The following is a 22578-nucleotide window of genomic DNA, read 5'->3' as shown; positions in this document are numbered from 1 at the left end:
ACAAACCCTTCTTTGGTTCTGTGGAACTTGTGCACACATTTTGTTGAATAATTTCAGTTTCCATCTACTGAAGCAGTGCTCACCAGCCATGGTTAACTTAAACTTGCCTTTAGCAAGAACATGAATTCTTTTGAAAAACCCTAAATAAAACTGAGAAGAGTTGTATGGAAATGACTTTTCTTTTTGAAGTCCCTGAAATGTAGGTACAAGGTGAAGATTGCAGCATGCTGCGTACTCTTTATGCAGAGGGTACATGCAGTCTGTGTATACTCTGCGGTTTTCCTCTTACAGCCATAACTATGCCTTAGTTTTCTCATTTATTTATTTATTTATTTATCAAGAGCGACTCTTGAATGTAGTTTGCTTCAAATAACGGATTTCTCTACTGGGATTATTAGTAGGATGCCAGTTCTAACTGGAGGTTAGCAGCATTTTCAATGATCCATGTTAGGACTGTATTAAGGAGCTACAGCATTTCATGTTGGCTGTGAGACATTTATCAGGTGATAACTCCTAGCAGCCACAGACCTGGGCCAAATTCAGATGAATAACTTAGATGTGGAAGGCTGTGTATCGTGTTCAGTGAGCTGTTCTGTTGCCTGAATCTGTGGACTTAGTGATCCAGGACTAAATTAAATAGAAACAGTCCAATGAATGTCCAATTTTACTCAGTCATCCAAACACATTATGATATTACAGCACTGTGGAGAGATATACTGTGGTTGAGATAATTGTAACTGTTAATTTTCAGCCTTGTTGCTAAAGCGCATTCCTTCAGAAATGATTACAAAGATATAGGAAAGCATTATGTGAAAGATAATTACTTTTATTTAACTCCAGACTGAAAGGCAAAGGAATTTATGATGTTTGTAACTGTTTGATGTTATTTCTATAAAATGTATATTTTTCCATAAACAGGCACAAAATACCTTCACATAGCACTGTCAAAGAATTATTGCAATTCTGTCTTGGTTCTTCTTTTTAGACAAAACATGAAGCATAATAGTATGATGAAGATCTAGGTGGCTTTCTGGTCAATTTTAGTTTTTCTTCTTAAATATCTGATGGCACACCTGGTCTTCACATGTCAGTTCCTACAGTATTAAAACAATTAGTAAGTATATAGTGGTACAAGTTGTATTTTGCATACACAGCAGATCTGACCAGAAATTACTACCACTGAACCACTACATTAAAAAGATATGCTTATGAAAAAGAGAACAGAAAGAGTAGCATGTTATATGTAACCAGACAGCAAGCAAGCACCACATGTTGCAGTAATTAGATTTTGACACTTGAATTGAGGTCTAAGAAGAATAAACATGAAAAATGCATAAAAATTGCTCTTTAATGTAAGGCTTTTTCATGCTTTGTTATTAAAACAATATACAGTAATAGTTTGTAATTCACATGTTACCTCATAATTCATTAGAAGCAATGAAACAAGGAAATAAAAAAAAATGGAGGATGCTTTAAAAAGATGAGGATATTCATTTCAGAGATGCGCCCAGCCATTTTTCAGGGGCCAGAACAGCACACCATTTTTGCCCAGTGTTGCAGCTGACCTCTTAAACATTGGCACACCGGCACATTGCAATGCAGTCACTTTGGTTAGTCTTCTGATTAGCCAGCATTCCTGTGCCAAATAAGACTTTGAAGTGAGACGAAGTTGACTTTTTGGCCAGCAGTTGGCCAAACCTGCAATAGAGTTTCTGAAGACTGTTGTAAGAATCTATTTGGTCTCTCTACTAGTCTTAGCCTGAATCCTGGGGCCAGCATGTAGAACCTTTGTTAGGCCAATTCTTGAATACATGTTAAAATAGAGCTGAAAAAGTGTACTGGACAGTTGGCTTTTAGTTATGTGGCAGATAGTGGGTTTGAATTCATTGCTCTGACCTTTCAAGCATACAGACTTGAGGCAATGTGGTTGGCCATACCTACTGTCTCTAGGGTAAACTTGGGAAGGAGTAGATATCTAGATGCAAATCATGAGATAGAGCAATAAGCTCTCCTCCATAATCTTTCTGCACCCACCTATTTGCACCATCCAACATTATCATGCCCGTTTCTTGATTGCTCTCCCAAGAAACTCTGGACTCATTATCCTTATGTATCTATTATTTTGAAATCTTTCTGGACTTCACTGACTGCTTATTTCCTGCACAGGCTCTTCTGACCTCTCTTGGACTCACCTCATTTATCTTTGGGCTCCAGCTTACTAACTCAGATGTATGAATGTTTTGACTTTTTTATTGTACTAGCACAAAATAATTGCAGTGCAGGTTGTTTGCAGGATCCTCTTGAATACCAGAGGTTTCTGATCTGTATTACAGCATTGTATGCCAAAATTTCATAGTGCTTCTTTCAGAACAAAAGATAACATTTTTCTTGCAATCTATCCCATAATGTTTGGTTGTTTTTTTTTTCTTTTTCCCTAATGGTGATTATATAAGAACGAGATGATGTTAGAGGTGCAATGTAACAAGAAGGGTTAATAGCTGGAGGGCAGTGCACTGGAGCAAAGAAACCAGTGCAGGGTTATGACTTAATTGGGAGCAGATGGAAAGAAACTGAGCATTCCTGAGTTGTAGCAGAGGTGGGATTTCCTTAGAGTTCAGAGGTCAGAGCTGTCTTATCTAAACAAGGACCATTCTGACTAGAACAAGTAACAAACCCTTTGAAATGGAAACCTGTATTTTGTTGCAGTCTCAGTTATGTGCTGTGTATCTGTATAGCAGCCCTTACCAGATGCAGTAGGTCTCCTTCAATCCAGTGCTTCCAGCCCCTGTTTTTCTTTTCACCTTTCTGAACACATACCAGTTTGTCACCATCCCAGGTCACTAGTGTCTGCATGAATCAGATAATTAACTCAGATATGTTAACAAGAAGTTTATGAATACATGAAAATAAGCTCAATCAAACAATGAGAAGACACAATTACAGTTGCTTCCTACCATTCCCCACCTTCCTCCTAAAAAACCCCAAAACAACCATTCAGCCAAAACCCGAATGCATTCAAGATGACAACAGCGTTTTGATATGAAGCTCTTGCAGTGCTTTGTTGTCATTTCCATGTATTTCTTCACATACGCAAATATAAAGTGTTCATACTAACTAGTGAATTGCTGAGTGAATTAACAGATACTTGTGCAATGTATGCAAATTCTATTTTTCTTCTGTTGCTGTTTAAAGCCATTAATAAAAAGATTATAAGGCTTCATGAGTGAAGACCTGGGGGCTTATACCAGCTAGTGCAGTGCTAATATCTTTTCTAGCTCTGTATAAAATGACAGGAGGAAGTGTATGTTACTATAATCTCATACAATAAATGTATTTCTATATTTTCATGCACTTTCACAAAAAACCTTTGAAGAGATATAACCATAAGCTGGACAATGTGCTCAAGCTGACCCTGCTTGAGCAGAGGGGTTGGACTAGGGAATCACAAGAGGTCCCTTCTATCCTCATCCATTTCATGATTTGGTGTGAGTCAGAGTCCATCACTAATAAACAGGATACTAAGTATGCTGATTCTTGTCCAGGAGCAGGATAACCATATCTGTAAGGAAAAGTTCTCTTTACAGGCTGGATTCTCTACTCAGATATGCTAGAGTACATGCAAAGCAATTTTGAATTGTTCTAGATTTGAACCATTGTACTTTAGGGAGACATTTAACTATGTATCATAGGCAAATCCTCATCAGGGACCAGTTAGAGTCAGCGGAGGTTCAGTTATTAAAAAGCTCCAAGAGTACTGGGAGCTTAATTCATTTTCTAGTTCAGCACTGGATGATTTATTTATCTTATGAGGAAGCTTTCTATTAATAACGAGACAAAACTCATTCGATTTCAGTTAACTTCTTTCTTATTTGTGGAATTCAAAGCTACATACTTTTTAAATTATCCATGCCCTCTTTATATTTAAATGTTGCCTAGCAGTTTTACTACCTTCATCTAACTTCAATGTCTTTGAGGCATTGTTTTGTTCATAAAATGACCAGAGAATTCTTTTAGAGCAGTCCAGAGAATAATGGCATGACATGCTTCCTTTTTCCTTCTCCTCTTGTTAGAAACAAATAATATAATTTGCTTAGAAAAGAATATTAGGCAAAAAAGGTTAAACCAGGTTATAATTGTACAAGCTGTGTTTCCTGCCTTCCTTCCTTCCTTCCAAGTAATTGATAATGAAGAGGAGAGTCTGCAAGTGAAATGATTTTACACAGAAAGGCAATGGTTTTGATAGTGAAGAGCACTAGAGGAGCATTAGTCCATGGGTTTAAGGAGTGATGCAACTAATGGGTCCTTAAATCCTTAGTAATACCTTCAACTGATCTAAAGAGATGTGGGAGCAATCTTTTAAAGCATAAACTCTGTCACAGGAATATGTCCCACCCAGTGCTCACTGGAGAAAGTGATAGGAAGAAAATTTAGAGATAGGGGTATTCAGGATACTGGAAAAAAAAAGGGTCGTCTTATTTGGTGGCTTGCAGTGCTGTGAATGAGAAATAATTTGGAAGAAGTCATAGGAATGACACTGCACAAAGTTAGTTTGAGAATGAAACATAGTGATCCATAGTGAATAAAAAATGTTGTCTTTTAAATTTGTGCTGCTCCAGTGAAAGATGATGAGAGTTCAAATGTAAACATGTCCTCTGTGCTGCCAATTTCCTGTGGCAATTGCCAAAACTAAACAGGTCTTGTTGACAGTGAGCATTGATCTCAGCTTCTCAGAGTTTGGCAACAAGTTCTGAAACCTTGTTTATTGAAGAAGATACTGATGGAAGAGACAGCATATGTTTAGAGAAGAGCAAGAGAGCTGAGAGCTGAGTGGCACAATAAAAGTGTGGCAACTGGCAGAAGAGTTGATACGGGTAGATTCAGTGAATGATGACAAAGACAGGCAGGTGGTGCAAGGCTGGCAAGACTCTGAAGGGGACAGTCAATGGAAATTTTAAGATCTACTGCCCTTTCTACCTTTGAAAATCCTGCTTAAGTATTTTACAGGTGAGAGGAGAGTAAAATGGAAGCAATATTGATACAGAAACATGAAGCTGAATTCAGTGAGTGAATTTAATTAGTGCTCATATGTATTCTTCTCTTCACTGACTTCCCTGATACAGTCTTGTTTGAATGCCTCACAGGAACAGACTTATTAGTTGACACTGTCTGTCAGAGGAGGTAGGGCATAAGCTAATACACAATATGGTCCTTAATCCAAGTGTTACTTGTCCACATATCTCACTGAAAGGTGTCTGAACATATGCCTACAGTTTCCTAGGGGAATCTTGAGCTCAGGTTACTCCTGTAATCCTGAAGATCATGCACGGCTGGGCCTCCTTGCCCAATATCAGTAGGCCTGCCACCCCTATCAGTGGTAGCTTTGGCTCACATTTTTTCTTGTCCCTTCCCACAGCTCCCTTAAGGTTAATAGCTGAGTGCAGGTGTATTTTTAACATTGTCCAACTGTTAAACTGTCCAACTGAGGCTGAGGAGACTCTTATTAAAAACACAGCGTGAACCTAGCCATTCAGAGCTGAAAATTTGTACTGACACAGAGAAATTCCTAAATTCAAAGGGATTAATTTACAGTTTCATTAAGGAAGGTACAAAGGTATAAATACAGTTTTGCTACTTTCTAAATACATAAAGGTGTATCATAGAAAAGCCGGAAAAATCCTCTACTAGACAAACATGTAATTAATGATTGTCCTCACGTATGTGAGTAGCCAACCTGATTTGCATTTATAATAAATGCTTGTAGCAGGAAAGAAAACTGTCTCAAGATGCAAATTATTTCTGCTTTATGAAAATCCTCTGATGTCTGTAAAATATTGTGGGTTTTTTTTTCATATATTCAGCTGCTTTTTGGAACTGCTCACTCCTGCTGCTGACTGTAGTGTAAACAGATATCAAGTACCAAATTTTTACCTTTACCACTCGGTTATCCAGTCCTTTGGTATGTTCTTCAAACTCCACTCCCACAGTGTAATTCAGTTCATAGTTTCTGAAAGTACTGAGTGTTTTTGTTTTAAAATTATCTCCATCTTGAATAATTTCCTTTGTTTGTTTCAAGTGTTTTGCAATCTTACGAGTTGCAAAATCGATATCTGCCAAAAAACAGAAAAGAGACTATCACAATGAAAATTCCAGTATTTCTTACCAAAAATAAAAAAACCCAGTGCTTATATTTACACATAATTAAAAAAAAAATTTGTGTGAACATAATTCCACAAATGATGCTTTTACCTGCAACATTTTGCACAGAAGAAGATCATTTTAAAAAAAAAAATCCTAAATTTGTAAGTACACTTTCAATTTGAGGACCTTACACTGATTATAAATTTATTTATTAACAGGATTTCTGTGGGAATGTACAACATACAACCAGTAATGAATAGATGCTGTCATGTTAAATCACCCGAATCTCCATTTTTTTTGAGAACGTGAAACAACAGGGGCTATTAAGAGTGACATTGCTGTTTTGGCCTCACTCACACATGAAGCTGTGGTATGCCAGGAGTGCTATTATCATCTTATGCCTCAGAGCCATTCCCTTGTCTAAGCATGCAGTGTAAATCATGTAGCTCTTAGGCATGTGAGGGTACTGGCCTCTGTCCTGCAGGGTTCCAAACATTGGCAGCCCCCAAAAGAAGGATCTCGGAATAACATTCCATTTCAGAAAATAAGCGTGTTAGAATGAGTACGTAATCAAGGGGATTTTGGCATGTTATTTTTATGACGAACCTATAGTCTGTGCGAGTAGACAAGAGGTTAATGAATTAATTTAAAAATAATGAAAATTATACTAATGAATAAAAAAGAAACAATCAAATAAAAGCCTGACTTATTTTTATTGATAGCAGCACACAGCAGACACACAAATAAATTGTAGCTTAGATGTTAAAGGGAGACAAATTCAAAGTCAAAAGTCAAAAAAATATCAAAGTACAGCATTTGACAGTTCCTGTTTAATATTCTGTCAACATTTTATGCATTGCTGATCTCCTTAACATCCCAATTTTGTTCATGATGAAGACTAACATTATAATGTAAACAACTGCTTGCAACTGAATGTGTTGAAAGTTACCAAAAGGAGAATATATATTACCTTGCTGACAATTTGCCCCAGACAATCCACCTAATGCCAGCTGCATTACCATCTGCAATAAATATTTCTGACCAGCTGGCAGTGAATCCTATTATGGTGCTCTATGCAAATGAAATAATCTCACATGCTTCTGCAAGAGACTGAAAAATGATTTTGGTTTGTTAGCCCTCCTTTAGTGGTTTCGCGTGCGAGTTAATCATTGTCAGCTCAGCAATGCCACATACTAATGGAGCCCTTTTTCATTTGGTAGATTCATTATACTACTTGTGAAATACTAATCGAGTTGAGTAAGAGGATTGGCTTGAAAAAAATTGTGACTTTTTATCATGGGGAATAATGTTCTTGTTCAGTATTTATATTCAAGACTTCTTGGGTATATTTTATCTGCTGTGGTGGATTAAAGGTATCTCTGGGTCTGATTTATAGCCAGATAACATAAAATTTAGTTCTCTCTGAGGAAAAAAAAAGTCTAGACTTCTAAAGAAATGCTATTTCTGACTAATATATTAGTCTTGTAGCTCCTGGAGAAAAAACAGAGGAGGTTTTATTAAAGCATGGTTTTCATAACTGCATTTTGAACAATACAAGCAATAAAAATGATATATTGTTTTATTATAGTAGATTAAAATACTTTGTAACATGTTTATGATAAAATCAAAGTTTCTGGCTTAAAGGGCAAAACTATTCTTTAATTAAAGTGTAGAAATGTATATGCATTAATTAAAAGGATGGGTGAATTTTAAAAAACCAAAACCTCAGTGTGCTTTGAACTTGAGCACTTTAATACTTAAAATATCAACCACATGTAAAATTGTGAGAAACAGAGCAGAAAAATATCTTTTCACTCTTTCGATATAATTTCTTTCCATTCTGAGAATCACCTATAGCCATATGCATATTTACATTGTTTTTGGTGTTGGTTCTTTTTGCTAATTCATTGGCATTTTTAATTAGTATAACTTACAGCATATATATGCATGTATACCCAAAAAATCATGATGTACTTATGAAGGCCCAGATCCAGAGAACCGGTGCAAATAGCTCCTTCATCCCAATCAGTTGCTGGCATTCTTACTGGGAAAGTGGCTTGAAAGTTTTATCAGAAAGTTGTGAGTACCTCTCCAGTACAATCTGCCCAGGGTAGGCAACGAATCAAAGTATTTCCACAAAAAATACATCTATATTGCATTCCTTATTCTAACACATTCTTCCTATTGCTTTGTTTCAGGCTGTTGAGTGGGTCAAGTTCTTTTATTCTCATGACGTTTTACTATCTTTTTTTAAGGAGACTTCCCAGTATTGGATGCCTGTAGTCCAGACCCCACTGTAGGCTGAATCCATCCATTTTTCTCCCAGTTTCCATTGGGATAGATAAGATCAGAAAGGGGTCAAAAATCCACTTGATTTAATAATAACAAAGTCATAATTTATCCACTGACTGAAATGGTTTTAAGGATGCCACTGAGATGCAATGAGGAACTGCGGTAGGCCAGCTCAGGCAAGCATTTATGGTACAAAAAGAGTTATAAAATTGGAAAATGGATTACTTGTTATAAAATGATCAGAGTATAAGGATGATAATAATTAAAGTTTAGTTTAAAGCTGATATAATTAATATTTGTATTATGACAGTTAGACACTAAATTCTTATAGAATTTGAGTGAAAATCACAGTTTAAATCTACAGTGGGTAAATTAAAATTCAACAAAAGGCATGTTATTAGCTGCTGGTATCCTTTTCCCCGACATTTTTCCTGAATTTTAAGTGAAATTTTATAGATTAACTGAAATAAACAGTACAAGAATCTCATCCGATGATAGCCTGGAAGGGAAGAAAGGAACAATAATGAGACGGCCACTACACTGTGAAAAACTATCACCATAATTACAAATCCTTTTGGAAAGGAAATATGCACACCACAAGTGTTTAATTTGCATCCTAAAAAAGGAGGAAGGAATAAACCTAAAAAGTAAAAAGATCTTTATCAAGATAATTATCAAAAGAGAGTTATCAAATACGGTGAAATTTATCACTACAAAGCAAGGCAGAACTAGAGCAGGATGACCATCGTGACTGCTGGTTAGAGTAACACCCTGCAAAAGTAGGTCAGGTCTTGGAGCAAAGAACTGAGACAGGACTGAAGCAGAGCCAAAGCAGAGAGAATTGACCTAGAGGCAAGAATTATAGGTAAGACCCGAAACAGAGGCAGGCAGTGAGAGAAGCCTGAGGTAGACGAAGATGGCCTGGAATAGTCAATTTGTGACAACGAGGAGTTGACTTAAGTATCATCCAGACCAACAGGCCCTGTGGCTCACTTGCAGTTGAAATATTTAATACTGAAATCACATTTCAGTTGCATATAAAGTAGTAATTATTCTTTATGTGTAACTGTCAAACCCCAGCACTCAAATCATGTTAATTAGTATGTATTTTTCTCCAGAAATTCATGATATTGGCTTAACCATTCTCATTTTTTAAAAATTAATTTTTTGGTACCTTGCAGTTGTATGTGTACAGTATTTACAGCCTTCCCTGAAGTTACTGAGCTTTTCTCTATAAATGCAAAGGCTAAGAACTATGAATAGTGAAACTTGGCTTTCTCTCTTAAAAAAGTTGAAGCTTTGAGGAAATTACAACTATTTTCAATTATTGTTGAATAATGACGAGAGTTTATTTTTATGTGTTTATGAATATTTCTTCTCTTTCAATCTGAACAGATAAAGAAATCAGGGTTAAGTTGAGAATAAAACTAGTAGAAAATCAATTAAAGCATCAAATTTTTCATCTCAGTTAAGGATTTTGTGTTAGTTATCCCTAAGTCAGTCACCAGTGTAGACATTGAGAATTACTTGAAAATTGTTAGATTTAATTACCTGATTACCTTCCATGTGTTAGACCCTTCTTCCTAACAAATACATTTTCTTAGCTTGTGAAAGATGGCTATACAGTGTACTCACTGATTTTAAACAACTGAATTGTTTTTATAATCTACATCTTTACAAGTAAGTATTTTGGAACCTGAGCAAACAAGTTCTTTAGATCTTCTTTAACTTGACTCAACACCTTTTGAACAAAGCACAAGAAGCCACAAGTCTGATCTCGACTTCTGATGAAAAGTGCAAGGTACTTTAACCTGAGAAAGCTCCTGTTTATCAGCATCACTCTTACAGTGGTGTCAGCTACTGTAGAAAGGCAGAGAAATAAGAAGAGCAAATGCTGAACAGAAGATAGAAATCAATGACCATTAAATAGAAAACAGAGATGTGTGGGAATGAGAAGTATATAGACCCAGTTGGGTCCCTCAAGGCTATCAATTGTAAGCATAAAAGTAAAATACAGGTTTGATTTTTGCCACATGCTAATTTATGAATCAGAGCCAGACAGACTCCCCCAGTCTAGGTTCAATTAGCCAACTCTAATGACTACTTGTCTTGGATCAGTTTTGTAGACATCAGGTCTGGTAAGGAAACCATGATCCTTTATGCCCTTCATCTGTTATGTAGTAGAGCTGGGAGAAGATTCCCGATTCTAAAGATTACAATTCTCATGCATGTATAAGTCTAACTCCCATTTGTTTGGTGGTTTTGGAATGCAGCTATATTACTGTAGTGATGGAAAGGTGATAACTGTTCTTTCAATACCGATCCAGAGTGTACTGAAGAAATTCTTGAGAAATATTGATGTCTTCTATTATTTCTTCTTTTCAGTAAATTAAAGATCTACATCTCTGCTAACCTAAGTACAGGAAGGATTTCCTGCACGCTGCTTGCATAATCATAATGACCCGGAGCAAAAAGTTTATGCCTTTATGAGAACAAAAATGCTTGAAAGGCAATTTATATTGAAAATAACAGCTGCAGCAAAAGAGGACATTTCTCTCATAAAATTATCTCCAGTCATTACAACAATTGAGTCTGTCAGTGTGGGAAAAAGTAAATCTACAAACAACACAAACTTGATCTTGACAAGAACCAACAAGGATATTGCTTGCATTCAGTTAACAGTGTTTTGGTATTCTAGAATCTACAAAGAATATGCTTAATATCCTATAAAATGGATACACAAACTGTAGCTATCAAGCCTCTAATGACAAAGAAGCTAGCAAAGTAGTAAATGAAAGTTGACTAAAGAGCAGAACATCTCTTTTTGCATGTACACATATATTGTTGCCATCAACGATGGTTGTAGCCAAGTGAAATTCAACTTAGTTAACCATGTAAACATTTGTTTAAGAATTCCTGTGACCTAAGTCTCCTTGCTGTGTAGGCATGACTCCTACAAAAATTGTCAGAAATAGCTGCCCATTTATCTTTAAATGCTTTTAAAAGCTTTTATTGCCTTTACCATGCAACTGGTATATATAATTTCTACTAGTTCAAAGCACTAATTAAGTACTAAACACTATTGTTGCTCTAGTGATACAGAATATCCTATTCCTCTTTAACAGAGCCAACTAGGTTGTGGCTTGACTGTTACAGTAAGTATATACCAGGAATAAAAAAGAACTTCTCTATCTGAAAACCTGTTTTTTTTGTTGTGGTTGGTTTGTTTTTTTTTTTCCCACCTGTATCTGCTTTTTCATTTATCTAAATAAAGACTACTATATTTGGCTACAATTCTTCTCTTGCTTATATACTTAGATCATCGTAATTATGAGTACATTAGAATTACTTGATTTTTAATGTGATTGGCAGAAATCCTTATCCCACAATACACATTACAGAACTAATCTCATTAATTTTTAGAAGGATTTTACTTATAACTGAAACATTTTCTCTTTATCTCTATATAGTTAATATTTTTTCATTTACCTAAAGCAACCATATAGCCTTCAAAGTTTTCATTCGTTTCCATTTCCCATGTCCCATTGTAATCAGCAGGCATGGTGGCAAGAGCTTAAAACCAACTTCAGACCAAAAGGTGAGACTGGAAACAGGATCTGCTAAAAGAACGTTTTATAAACCTTTTCATATCTTTTTTTATAAGGTTTATGGTTTTCTAGATAATACAGTTTAAGGGTCAGAGTGATAACCCTAGAAAACTTTGCCTTCATTAGCAAAGTTCAGTTGAACAGCTGGCAGACAAGGAATACTTTCTGAAATATGTAGTAATACAGGATATGATTTTACAGTGACCTTTGTAAAGAACTACGAGCTATTATGGGATACCTTTGAAATATATTGAACACAGTGGCAAGTTGTACAACTCAGGTAAAGTTTCCAAGGTGAATTATCTTTTTCAGTTCCTTTCTATGTGTCACATTTCCCTGTGAAGAACCAGTCTACAGAGCTGACACACCCAGAACTCCCATTCAAAATTGACTGAAGTCTGGAATATGCAACAAATGCAAGGCAAGGCAGAAAAGGGAATAATTTTGTTGGAAATATTTTTGTTTTCCTTTCATTTTCAAAATATCTATGTGCCAATAGCTGCACTTACACCAACTGCACTTCCATATTTTTGTTCTAATTTAACAGCAAGTTTAGCAAATGTAAAGTGAATCAAAATCAATCATAATTAATATCAATCCCACCCTAAAAATGATTTTTAATTACTCTGAAACATAGCAGTTTGTGTTAGAAAGGTATTTTTCATCCAGCAGCATTACATTGTTGTGGGGAAAAGCACCAAGTTCTGTTGTGCAAATAAGCACATGCAGTATGTGTCTGAATGGAGAATTTGAATGTGCAGTAGAACTTTATGGGAATTTAAAGTAAGCACTAAAAGCAAATTAATATAAGTTAAAGTTTTATATTCTTTGGCTTTCATTAGTCAAAATCACTTACAGATGGCTCTACAGATAGAAGATTTGCTTTTCTTTCTCTCTCCTTTTTTTTTTTTTTAATGGGAGTATTATTAAAAATTTTACTAGAAAAGTATCAAGGTCTAGAGCTCCAGCTCAGAAATATGTAAATTGAAGAGTTACTCCTCTTACGATGTCTTCTGTATGCTTTCACTGTGTTAAAATTTATTGTAAAATTCTATAAATGCTGAAAAATTATACAGGGATTAAAAAAGAAAAAAATAAAAAAACTTGAGAGTTTCTGGGAGCTGAGTTCTTAAAATGCCTTTGCATGATACTTAAAGAGCTAATTTAAGAGAAGGAAAAGAAGTATCTTGATCTATACTTACAGAAGGTATTAAGAGGGTTTTCAATCGGACGTCAGACAAAGGCGCGACGAACTGCCGTGACTGAAAGTTGAAGTTAGGTGAATTCCTATGTGCATTCACATAGGACGATATCTGCATTCTTAACTGTAGAGTGGTTTGTCTGTAGACCAGTTTACCTATGGAAATTGGTAATCACTGTTTGAAATCTTTAAATAGGCAGAAGGTGGCTTTCTAAAACATATGCCTCATTTCAAGCACAATTTATTGGTCTAAACACATCTACTTAGGTATTTGCTTCCACCATAAGAATTTCTAGATGAAACACTATGAATGATATTATGATGAAAGTGAAATTTGGAAATCTTTCTGCTTAAAACACTGTTCTGTGGTGATAGTATGTAATACTTATGCAATAGGTTTGATTTTACATGTCTTTGTGTACTTTCTTTCTTAGCCTCCACATTTCCTCAACATTAATAAAAGCATTATTATTATATATACATTGTATGTATATACTAAAGGATTCTATAAAAACAAGAACAAGAAAAGGTTATAATTTCCAAGTCAATCACTCAAAACCACTCTATTGTGGTTTAACCCCAGCCAGCAGCTAAGCACCATGCAGCCTCTTGCTCCCCTGGTGAGATGGGGAAGAAAATCAGAAGAGTAATGGAGAAAACTCGTGGGTTGAGACAAAGACAGTTTAATAGGTAAAGCAAAAGCCGTGCACGCAAGCAAAGCAAAAGGAGGAATACATTCCCCACTTCCCACGGGCAGGCAGGTGTTCAGCCATCTCCAGGAAAGCAGGGCTCCATCACTTGTCACAGTGACTTGGGAAGACAAACGCCATCACTCTGAGTGTCTCCCCCTTCCTTCTTCTTCCCCCAGCTTTGTATGCTGAGCATGACGTTATACGGCATGGGATATCCCTTGGGTCATTGGGGTCAGCTGTCCCAGCTGTGTTCCCCTCCCAAATTCTTGTGTCCCCCCAGCCTCCTTACTGGTGGGGTGGGGTGAGAAGCAGGGAAGGCCTTGACTCTGTGTAAGCCCTGCTCAGCAATAACAAAAACAACTTCGTATTACCAACACAGTTTCCAGCACAACCCCAAAACACAGTCCCATACCAGCTGCTATAAAGAAAATGAACTCCACCCCAGCCAAAACCAGCACACACTCAAAATCAGCTGTGTAAGCAACATCCCTTGTGCACATGCATAATAATCTTTAAGTGCACTATCACGCTTTTTTCCAACTGGAAATTATTCTCTTCTGCAGTGCACTAAAGGGATGATCAATTTATAAGAAGATACTCGGTGTTTTGCCTTATATCTCCAAATGCTTATTGGTGGATTTATGAGGAATGAATCAGACGGAATGTCTACAATCACCTTCTAAAATCAGATCGTATGCTAGAAGCTCATAGCCAAAGATTTTATATGCTCATCGATTCTAGTTCTGAAGTAGTTTGCTTCCTATATAATGGTCATTTTGGTAAGATGTGGAAGTGACTGAAACTGTATCATGTGATGATCATCAATTAACATCAGTTAAGAACTGATAATGAAATAAATGGTTCTATTGCTGTAGATATGCAGAGCTAGGCACATTGAGAGAAAATTAATTATGAGATAAGAACATCCTTTACATATAAGGCCATAATTAATTAACAGCATACACATATAATTGTACAGGTTTTCACAATGATGCTTTGTTTATGCCTATCCCTTATTATTTGTTTAACTAACTTTTTTTCAGTGTGTGTATTATGCAAAATCCATATTAGGAATTCTCTAAGCACATGTTTATCCATCAGCCTGAAATAGCTCTTTTGAGCCTTTTCAGGTACATATACAACTAGGAGGTTTACAGACACTAAATTTAACCAGTCAAAGAACTGGCTAAGTAGGGAATTAATAAAACATGAAATATCGACAGAGTGTGTGATGCTTCATGAGCTTTTAAAGAGCATTGTGTTAAGGTCCACAAAGAGAATTTTCAGTTTCCGAATCAATATCTTGATAGGCAGTAAAACCTCTACCACATTCAAATGCCTGCCTAAATTATACAGAGTCAAGAGACAGTACAGATGCTGTTAACACAATTTTTTTGAAGTCCTATGTGGATAACTGTAAGTCTGCAGATCACTGACCCCCTGTATCCTCAGCATTCTCTTGCGTCTGTGCCTTGCTAGTTATACTGACCTTCGTTGCATTTCAGCTTCAAAATTTCAAATTTTATCCACTTCAGATCTTAGAAATTGTTCTATTTGTTCTATGTTTATTGATAGAGAGATACATACATAGAGAGAAACTCTCAAAATGGCAAAACAATATTTCCTATGCCACGAGTATAAGTTTGAGGAAATGAAGAAAAGGTGCCCTCTCCTAATCATGATGATTATTTTGTTCTCAGCATCCTTTCCTTACAAGACCACCAGTAAAATCACTAGGGGTGTCATGTATAGCATGTATGAACCCTGGGAATGGGGGGAGGGAGGTGTCTTCTTCAGATTTTCCAATATGTATCTTAGAAACCAAAGCTCTGAGCTCATAGCTTGTGTGTCAGGTTTCAATCGAGGATAAGGTTTATGTAAGACCTTGGAAATAAAGAAAAGTAATGAAAAATCAAAAGACTTTTGTTAAAAGCCTAAATAACTTTTTCAGTCTTTATTTGTGTGTGAAAAAGCACACAAAAAAGGTGGCTTTTCTTTCCTCTGTCTTACAGATCAATAATGATCAGTGGCGGTTTGAAACAAAACATCTCATAAAAAGAGCCTAGACTGACAAGATCGAAAAGTGAGGCCCAAATGTTGTTTCAGTGGAATGAGTCAGCAGTCATGGATGCTACTTCTAACACTTGCCTCCAGTTCCTCTGAGACCTGCCCAGAAGAGAAATCCTATATAGGCAGCTGAACAAAGTTCAGCCTTCTTGTTATCTGGAAGAGCTGGTAGGGCACTCCTTGGACAGAGTATGCTGTAAAGCACTCTTAGGGGCATTATGTAAAGAACAGAGCATGATATTTTGAAGAGACGGTAGCATGCTTCCCACTCTGTCCTTGCCTCACTTCATTTTCCTTTTAAATTATCTAATATGCATATATAACACAGGAGACAAATGCCTTGTACTCCCCCAATCAGCCCCTACACTCCTCATGCTTGACAGCTGGGACTTTTGCCTATAGTTATTTGGTTGTTGTTTAACACATAGAAATATGGCAAGCTGCGTAAGTTGTTCTTAGCAACTGAATTCCCCTGAAGGATTCAGACAGAAGCAGCATGGTCACAGACACCTATTATTATTTTTAACTTGTTAGCACATGTGCACTCACTAGGTTTATTTTTATTTTTAAGAAAATTAATCACTTGAAATGTATTCAGTGATGGCCGCTACTGCAAAAACTGTCAGAGGTGCTATCTCACCAGGCTTGGGGCTCTGTTCAGCACCAACACAAGTAGTCACATTATGAGAACTAAAAGTAAGTTGGAGGGAAGCAATCTGCTTCTCATCAGTATGTAAGATGGCTCACAGGTCTTCGGGATTCAGCTGGGTGAAGATAGTCACCAGCTACTGGGCAGAGAATTTACTAAGAAGTGGCAGGAACAGTAGGAGAGATGCGTACAGCCGGAGAAGGCAGAATCAAAAGGTGTTATTTGCAACATGGGCTCAGCAAATAGTAACTGATTGCCCAGTTGTTAATGGTTGCCCTCCCCCAATATCAAATGGCACTAAACTACCTTGGATATCCCTAGCTTATAAGATTCTTGCCAGGTCATGTACAACTAAGTATAACTAAGCCTACCTCAAGAGTTTTGGCTTCTGAATCTTAAGCTTGCTTGCTTGTTCAGGTCTGGACCCTACAGAGAAGGAATGGAAGTCTGACCAGTTGTACACATGGTTGTTGGCTAAACACTTAGTATTTAATGTGAGTTCTTAGCTGATCGTGTCAAAACAAAAATCTGCAGGAACAAACTTTTTGTTGATACCTAAGAGAAGGGAGAATTCCTTCAGTCACATCTCAGTAGAGGAAAGCGTCTGACATCTTGTTGACAGTACAGTAGGGACAGGTTGCAAATGCTGTGGCAGGGTGAGGACGTACGCATAGCTTGCAGTTATGGCAGTTTAGCACATTTTGTGTTTACTTTCAATTTAAACGAAGATGCACAAAAATATGTTTTTAATCACTCTTTTAGAAATAAAATAAGTGGCTTTCTGCCATTGGATGTTTTTTCTTTTTTTTTTTTTGATCAATGATTGTCTGTCTCCAGTCATTCTTACCTCTCTTACTCCATCTGCTTTTGCTGATGGAGTTGGATGCAGGTGTTACACACTTTATTAATTAGAAGCCTTCCTCCTCTCTAAGGACTTTTGCTTAGCTCTTAGAGACTTCTTAATATCACTAGTGATCATGTTACTGAGTCTGATAATAATAAAAATCATCCAATGGATCCTACTGGCTTAAGAACTCACTTTCATTAAAGTGGTTTGCATTATGAAAAATGATGCTGTAGAGAAATGATAGCCAATGGATAAAGCTGACCTTGATCTTCAAAATAAATGGAGAATATTGAATTTATTTGTTCCTTAATTCTCTTGAGCACTTATTCAATGCTCTTTATCCAGAGGCTTCAAGGAAGCAGGTAAAAATCATTAGCCTTTGTAAAATCTGAAGAATTTAGGGAATGACATGGTTTGGCCAAGGTCGTGAGATAAGTCACTAGTCAGAGCAAGTTAGCAAATATAACCCTTTATGTTATCCACTAAAGCATGCTTCCTCCTGGGCTAACTTTAATGTAGATTGAAAACCTGAACCCAGTTTAAGCCTTTAAGGCTGCCTAAGTTTTCCTTTCAAAGATTTTTTCAGGATCTGAATTCCCTGCATGAGCTATGCATTAATATCTGTAACTGTAATCTATAACTTAATTGTATTTATTCTGTGGCAAAGTTTTGTAATTGCAACTGCCACTTCTTATCTTCATCAGATAAAGGTTGCATTACTCAGACATTGAACTGGAATACTGATTGATGAGTTTTGAATTAAAAGAATCTATAGAAAGTAGTGTGAGTTTTTTTCTTGGATGCTTCTATGACAATCACAATTTAGCTAAGAAAACATGTATCATCTCCTTTAGCTTGTTTGTACCTGACCATAAAAGCTGAAATGGCATTTTAATGCAGGGTCTCATCCATTAGTATAACATTTTAAAGAATCAGTTTTGTCAAACAGAAACAGTCCTTTTGCCTCATCTGGAAAACACTTTATAGGGATATTTTCAAATGTCTTAGACCTCAAGTTTTCACATAAGTGGTATAATTTGATGATGGAAAGATGTTGCTTAAAGTTCTAGAATCCAGATGAACAGTAAAAGTCATATCCACTGTTGCAATTAGTGCACAATTTTGAATTCACTGTAGCCATTTAGAAAGAGATTAAAACCATTCTTGTGATATCCTTAAGGACCTAAAGCCACTGTCCCAAAGGACTGTAAGTTAGGCCCAGATGTATTGATAGAACCCCACAATAACATTCTGCCTGTTTGTTTTCTTTCACTGTGTTGCTACAGGCGTAGAGCAGTTACAGAACTGTTATCCTAGTCCTAGGAAAATTCCTAGATAGGTGAGTGTGTCTATTTCTTGAATGCTTGCTTTTTGCCATAAATCAATTTTACTGTTTCAGCTAGAAGAAATTACTAGCTCAGTAACCCAGAAGCAAAATCTAGGTAACTGAATGCTATCACCTTGTGTTGTTGCGTATCTCTTAAAACGTAGGTGTAAGTCTCTATTTCCTGTTGATTAAGGGATGCTCTGTGTTGTAAATCTCGTAAATTTATTCCTTTCACAGTGCTGTATGGTTATTCTTTTCTGCCTGCATTTCCAGCTCCACAACAGCACTCCTGCTGTGGGAAGGGCTCTGGCTTCATTCTACCATATCCTATTCAAGAAACAAAGTCAGTGTTTCATTCTACAGTGCATCCTGGAACTCATTAGAAAATAATTTGTTGTGGTAACTGTGGCGTTTAGATGTCTGTCTGTCCTTGTGGTGAATTTCTGGCTTTAAGTTGGCAGTTAATTGGTAGAAATAGCATTTAAGATGGAAATTTATAGTCACATTAAAAAAAATGTAATTTGAAAAATCAAAATGTTGTCTGATGTGGTTAAATGAATCAGTATACTGTGTTACTAAAACGTGAATGCAATATACTTGACACTGCAAGATGGCTCTTTAACCATGTGTACAATCAGTCAATTTAAGCATCACTGGTGGGTGGGCCAAGCAATGTAACTCAGGACACCTTGCTGAAGTTAAGATTTCTCACAGACATCTGGCAGGATAGGTTCTTAACAGCAGTGATACCATGTGGTGTCAGGAACTGGATGCATGTGCATGCAAAGCAGGGGGAAGGATCATTTGTATCTATTAATTGATGTTGCCACTGCATGTCTGAGTTGAAATAAGGAATTGATAAATATGGTAATTTCAGTTTTTGATAAAAAGTACCAAGTACATTTAATATAGAAGATACAAATGAAAATAAAGTTTCTTAAAATGTGTATTTTAGAAGAAAATTTATAGATGTATATGTACATATATATAATATAACAGAGAAGCAGACTGTCTTTCACTAGAAGAGTAAAAGAAAAGAAGAATTGAACTAGGTGATGTCCAAATTGAAAAACTGAGGCCTAAATATAATTTCAGATTAAGAAAGGATTCCCCAAAAACTCAGTCATCATCATGATGATATGTTTCTCTAGTTTATATGTGAAAAGCAAGTTAAACAATTGATTAGGAGAAGGACTTTTAAGACAGCATTGAAAGTCACTTTTCCAAATTTCTGTTAAAAGCTTCCTAGAAATGGTGAGAACTATACCAGTGAGTTTTTTCATATACTAACTTGGTTTAATCTGGAAGGGAGGAAGGAAGGAAGGAAGGAAGGAAGGAAGGAAGGAAGGAAGGAAGGAAAGAAGGAAAAAGAAAGAAAGAAAGAAAGGAAGGAAGGAAGGAAGAGACAGAAAAAAAGGAAGGAAGAGAAAGAGACGGAAAGAAAGGAAGGGAGAAAGGAAGAAAGGAAGAGAGGAAGGAAGAAAGAAAGAGAGGGAGGAAGAAGGAAGGAAAGAATGAAAAAGAAAAAATAATCCTTATTGGTGGATGTAAAAGTATAGTTTTATCTGTAATCCACTATATAATTAATATAACGGCTTGCTTAGAATGTTGCCAAAAAGAACTTAAGGAAGCTGAATCAATAAGGCAGAACAACCATGTTTACCTCTGTCTTGCTAAAACTGTTTGGTACTTAGTGCAAAATGAAAGTATCCACTCTGGAGATTTTTCCCACTTGCCCCTTTCGGGCTGTATTTGAAGTTACAGTCATTAGCTGTTTGGCTTCACTGTGATTCTATGGGAATTTCCAGATGATTGGAGGTTAGAGCAGAGAAAAAACCAATATGGAAACAAGTATCTCCTTTTTATGAACATAGACACAGACTGTCAGGTGTGTGAAATCAGTGCAAGTGAAGCGTCAGCTTTGGCCCCTGTGATAGCAACAATGAAGAAAGAGCTGGAGCTGGGAAGGCTTTCTTCAGTGCCTTTAGACTCCTTACGAGGCGTCTCCCTTCATGGCAGTAGGAAAACAAAGTCCTGTGCTGAAATGAAATATGTTACTTGTAAAAATATAGATATCTAGGTAGTTTTTTCTAACTTGCCAAACATAAACAGAAGTCTTTGTAGTAAGCTATACATCTGTTAGAATGATGTCTATCATTGCCTTTGTTGCTAGTAAAAGACAACCCTGTCAGGGAAAAGAAAGTGTATTGGCTATCAGGGTATTGTGCTCCATTGCTTCCCAGTTGAAAGATGAACTTTTGAGGGAGAGGACAGCTGCCTGAATTAGCTCTGTTATCAAGAGAGTGCAACTAACGGGCATTTAAAGGTACCAAAGCAAAGTCTGTTGGAACAGTATTCAGCTTGAGAGGGGAAAAAATAATGCCTTTTCTTCCTTGTGATTAATATAGCTACATCCTCACCCAGCAGTCCTAAGGATTCAAGTAGCACCATGTTGTAACAGTGACGGTGGCAAAGTACAACATGGTTGGAAGATATATGAGCCCTACTAACGGAAAGTTGTGAAATTGTTTTATGCCTGCCATTCATTAGAATATGCTCATTGCCTTTAAAGGCTGATTTACTATCTCTGTTCAACAACATATCCTTCACTTGTGAGTAAAGGTTGTTATTACTGTGTGGCAATCAGAGATATCTGAAGTTTCAAAGAAGACATCGTATCACTATTATAACCTTTTATATAGTGTCTATTAAACACACTCATTAGACTGAGTCTCTAATGGGATGCTTTGAAAGTTCAGATTTATCAAAAGCAGCCCAAAATTGTTCCTCTTCCCCCCATTAATACATTTTTCATTAGTGTCTGCCCATGCAGGCTGCTGAGTAATCTGCCTTTTATCTAGCTAGCACATCTACATAACTTTTTGCTTTCTGTCAGTGGATAGCATTGTGTTTTAATAGTTTTCATATCAAGGTAGAGATCTCAGTACCTTGCAGAATCCCATTCAAGCACATTTGCAATGCAGACAGTAGATTGAATTTAGATATCTAATTGCAACAAGTAAAAATATTTGTATTAATCTTAAACATGGAAACACCTACTTTTGAAATCCTCAGTGCAATTATAGGTAGTTTTGCTATCCTTTCAAGGAAAAAAAATGAATGAAAAAAGTGTTATTGCAGCAAATACTTTCATTGTGAAGAGATCAAATTATCAGCAAATAAGCACCAAAATGACCCATGGTACAGATTTACAAGGCTGAATCTTCTAACAGTAAGGAGCACTTGCAGCAGAAAGGAAAGGAGTATGAAGAAAGGGAAATCTTGCTTTGCCCAAGCTGTTTCATGAAGACTTTTTTTTGTCCTATGAAATGCACATGTTGCACAACAGCACATAATGCACTCCAGAAAAGTTGTAGCGAGTCCAGGAAGAGCTTTACCTCACAAAGAAATAACTGTTATGATAAGTGCCCTTTTCTGTGGATACCTGTTACTTTTATTTTTTCTCTTGACTTACACAGACATTTTTAGGAGGAGGAATTACCAGGCAAGATAAGAAGTGTGCCATCTTGTATTTAGGCACATGATCCAGTGTCTTGAGGTTTTATGCTTCAGAGATGAACTGTAGTGAACCTTTGGTCAGCTGTTATTTAAAGCTGTATTTCTTTTGCTGTTGATGATTTTGCAGTGGTGGGGCTTCTTTTATTTTCATTGTGCAGGGGAGACTTAAAAGAAGAACAACGTTGCTTGTTTTAATTGGGGATGTACTCTACATTTGCCTTCACTTCACTAAGATTTA

The 22578-nt window shown here is 36.5% G+C and overlaps 1 protein-coding gene across 1 annotated transcript; it reads right to left on the bottom strand.

The window, feature by feature from the left end:
- Positions 1 to 857: 857 nt before the first annotated feature.
- On the bottom strand, positions 858 to 12049 carry RBP2 (retinol binding protein 2, cellular). The gene is made up of 4 exons (XM_009709363.1): positions 11920 to 12049; positions 5929 to 6107; positions 2746 to 2847; positions 858 to 1094 (listed from the first exon to the last, which is right to left on the bottom strand). Exons 1-4 carry the CDS (start codon positions 11990 to 11992, stop codon positions 1041 to 1043), a joined length of 408 nt encoding a protein of 135 aa, XP_009707665.1. The 5' UTR covers positions 11993 to 12049; the 3' UTR covers positions 858 to 1040.
- Between the last annotated feature and the right edge of the window lie 10529 nt (positions 12050 to 22578).

Source organism: Cariama cristata, unplaced genomic scaffold (genome assembly GCF_000690535.1).
Source record: "Cariama cristata isolate BGI_N322 unplaced genomic scaffold, ASM69053v1 scaffold7721, whole genome shotgun sequence".
Taxonomy (NCBI): domain Eukaryota; kingdom Metazoa; phylum Chordata; class Aves; order Cariamiformes; family Cariamidae; genus Cariama; species Cariama cristata.
Note: the sequence above shows the minus strand (reverse complement) of the source record. Positions and strands in the feature narration are given on the sequence as shown.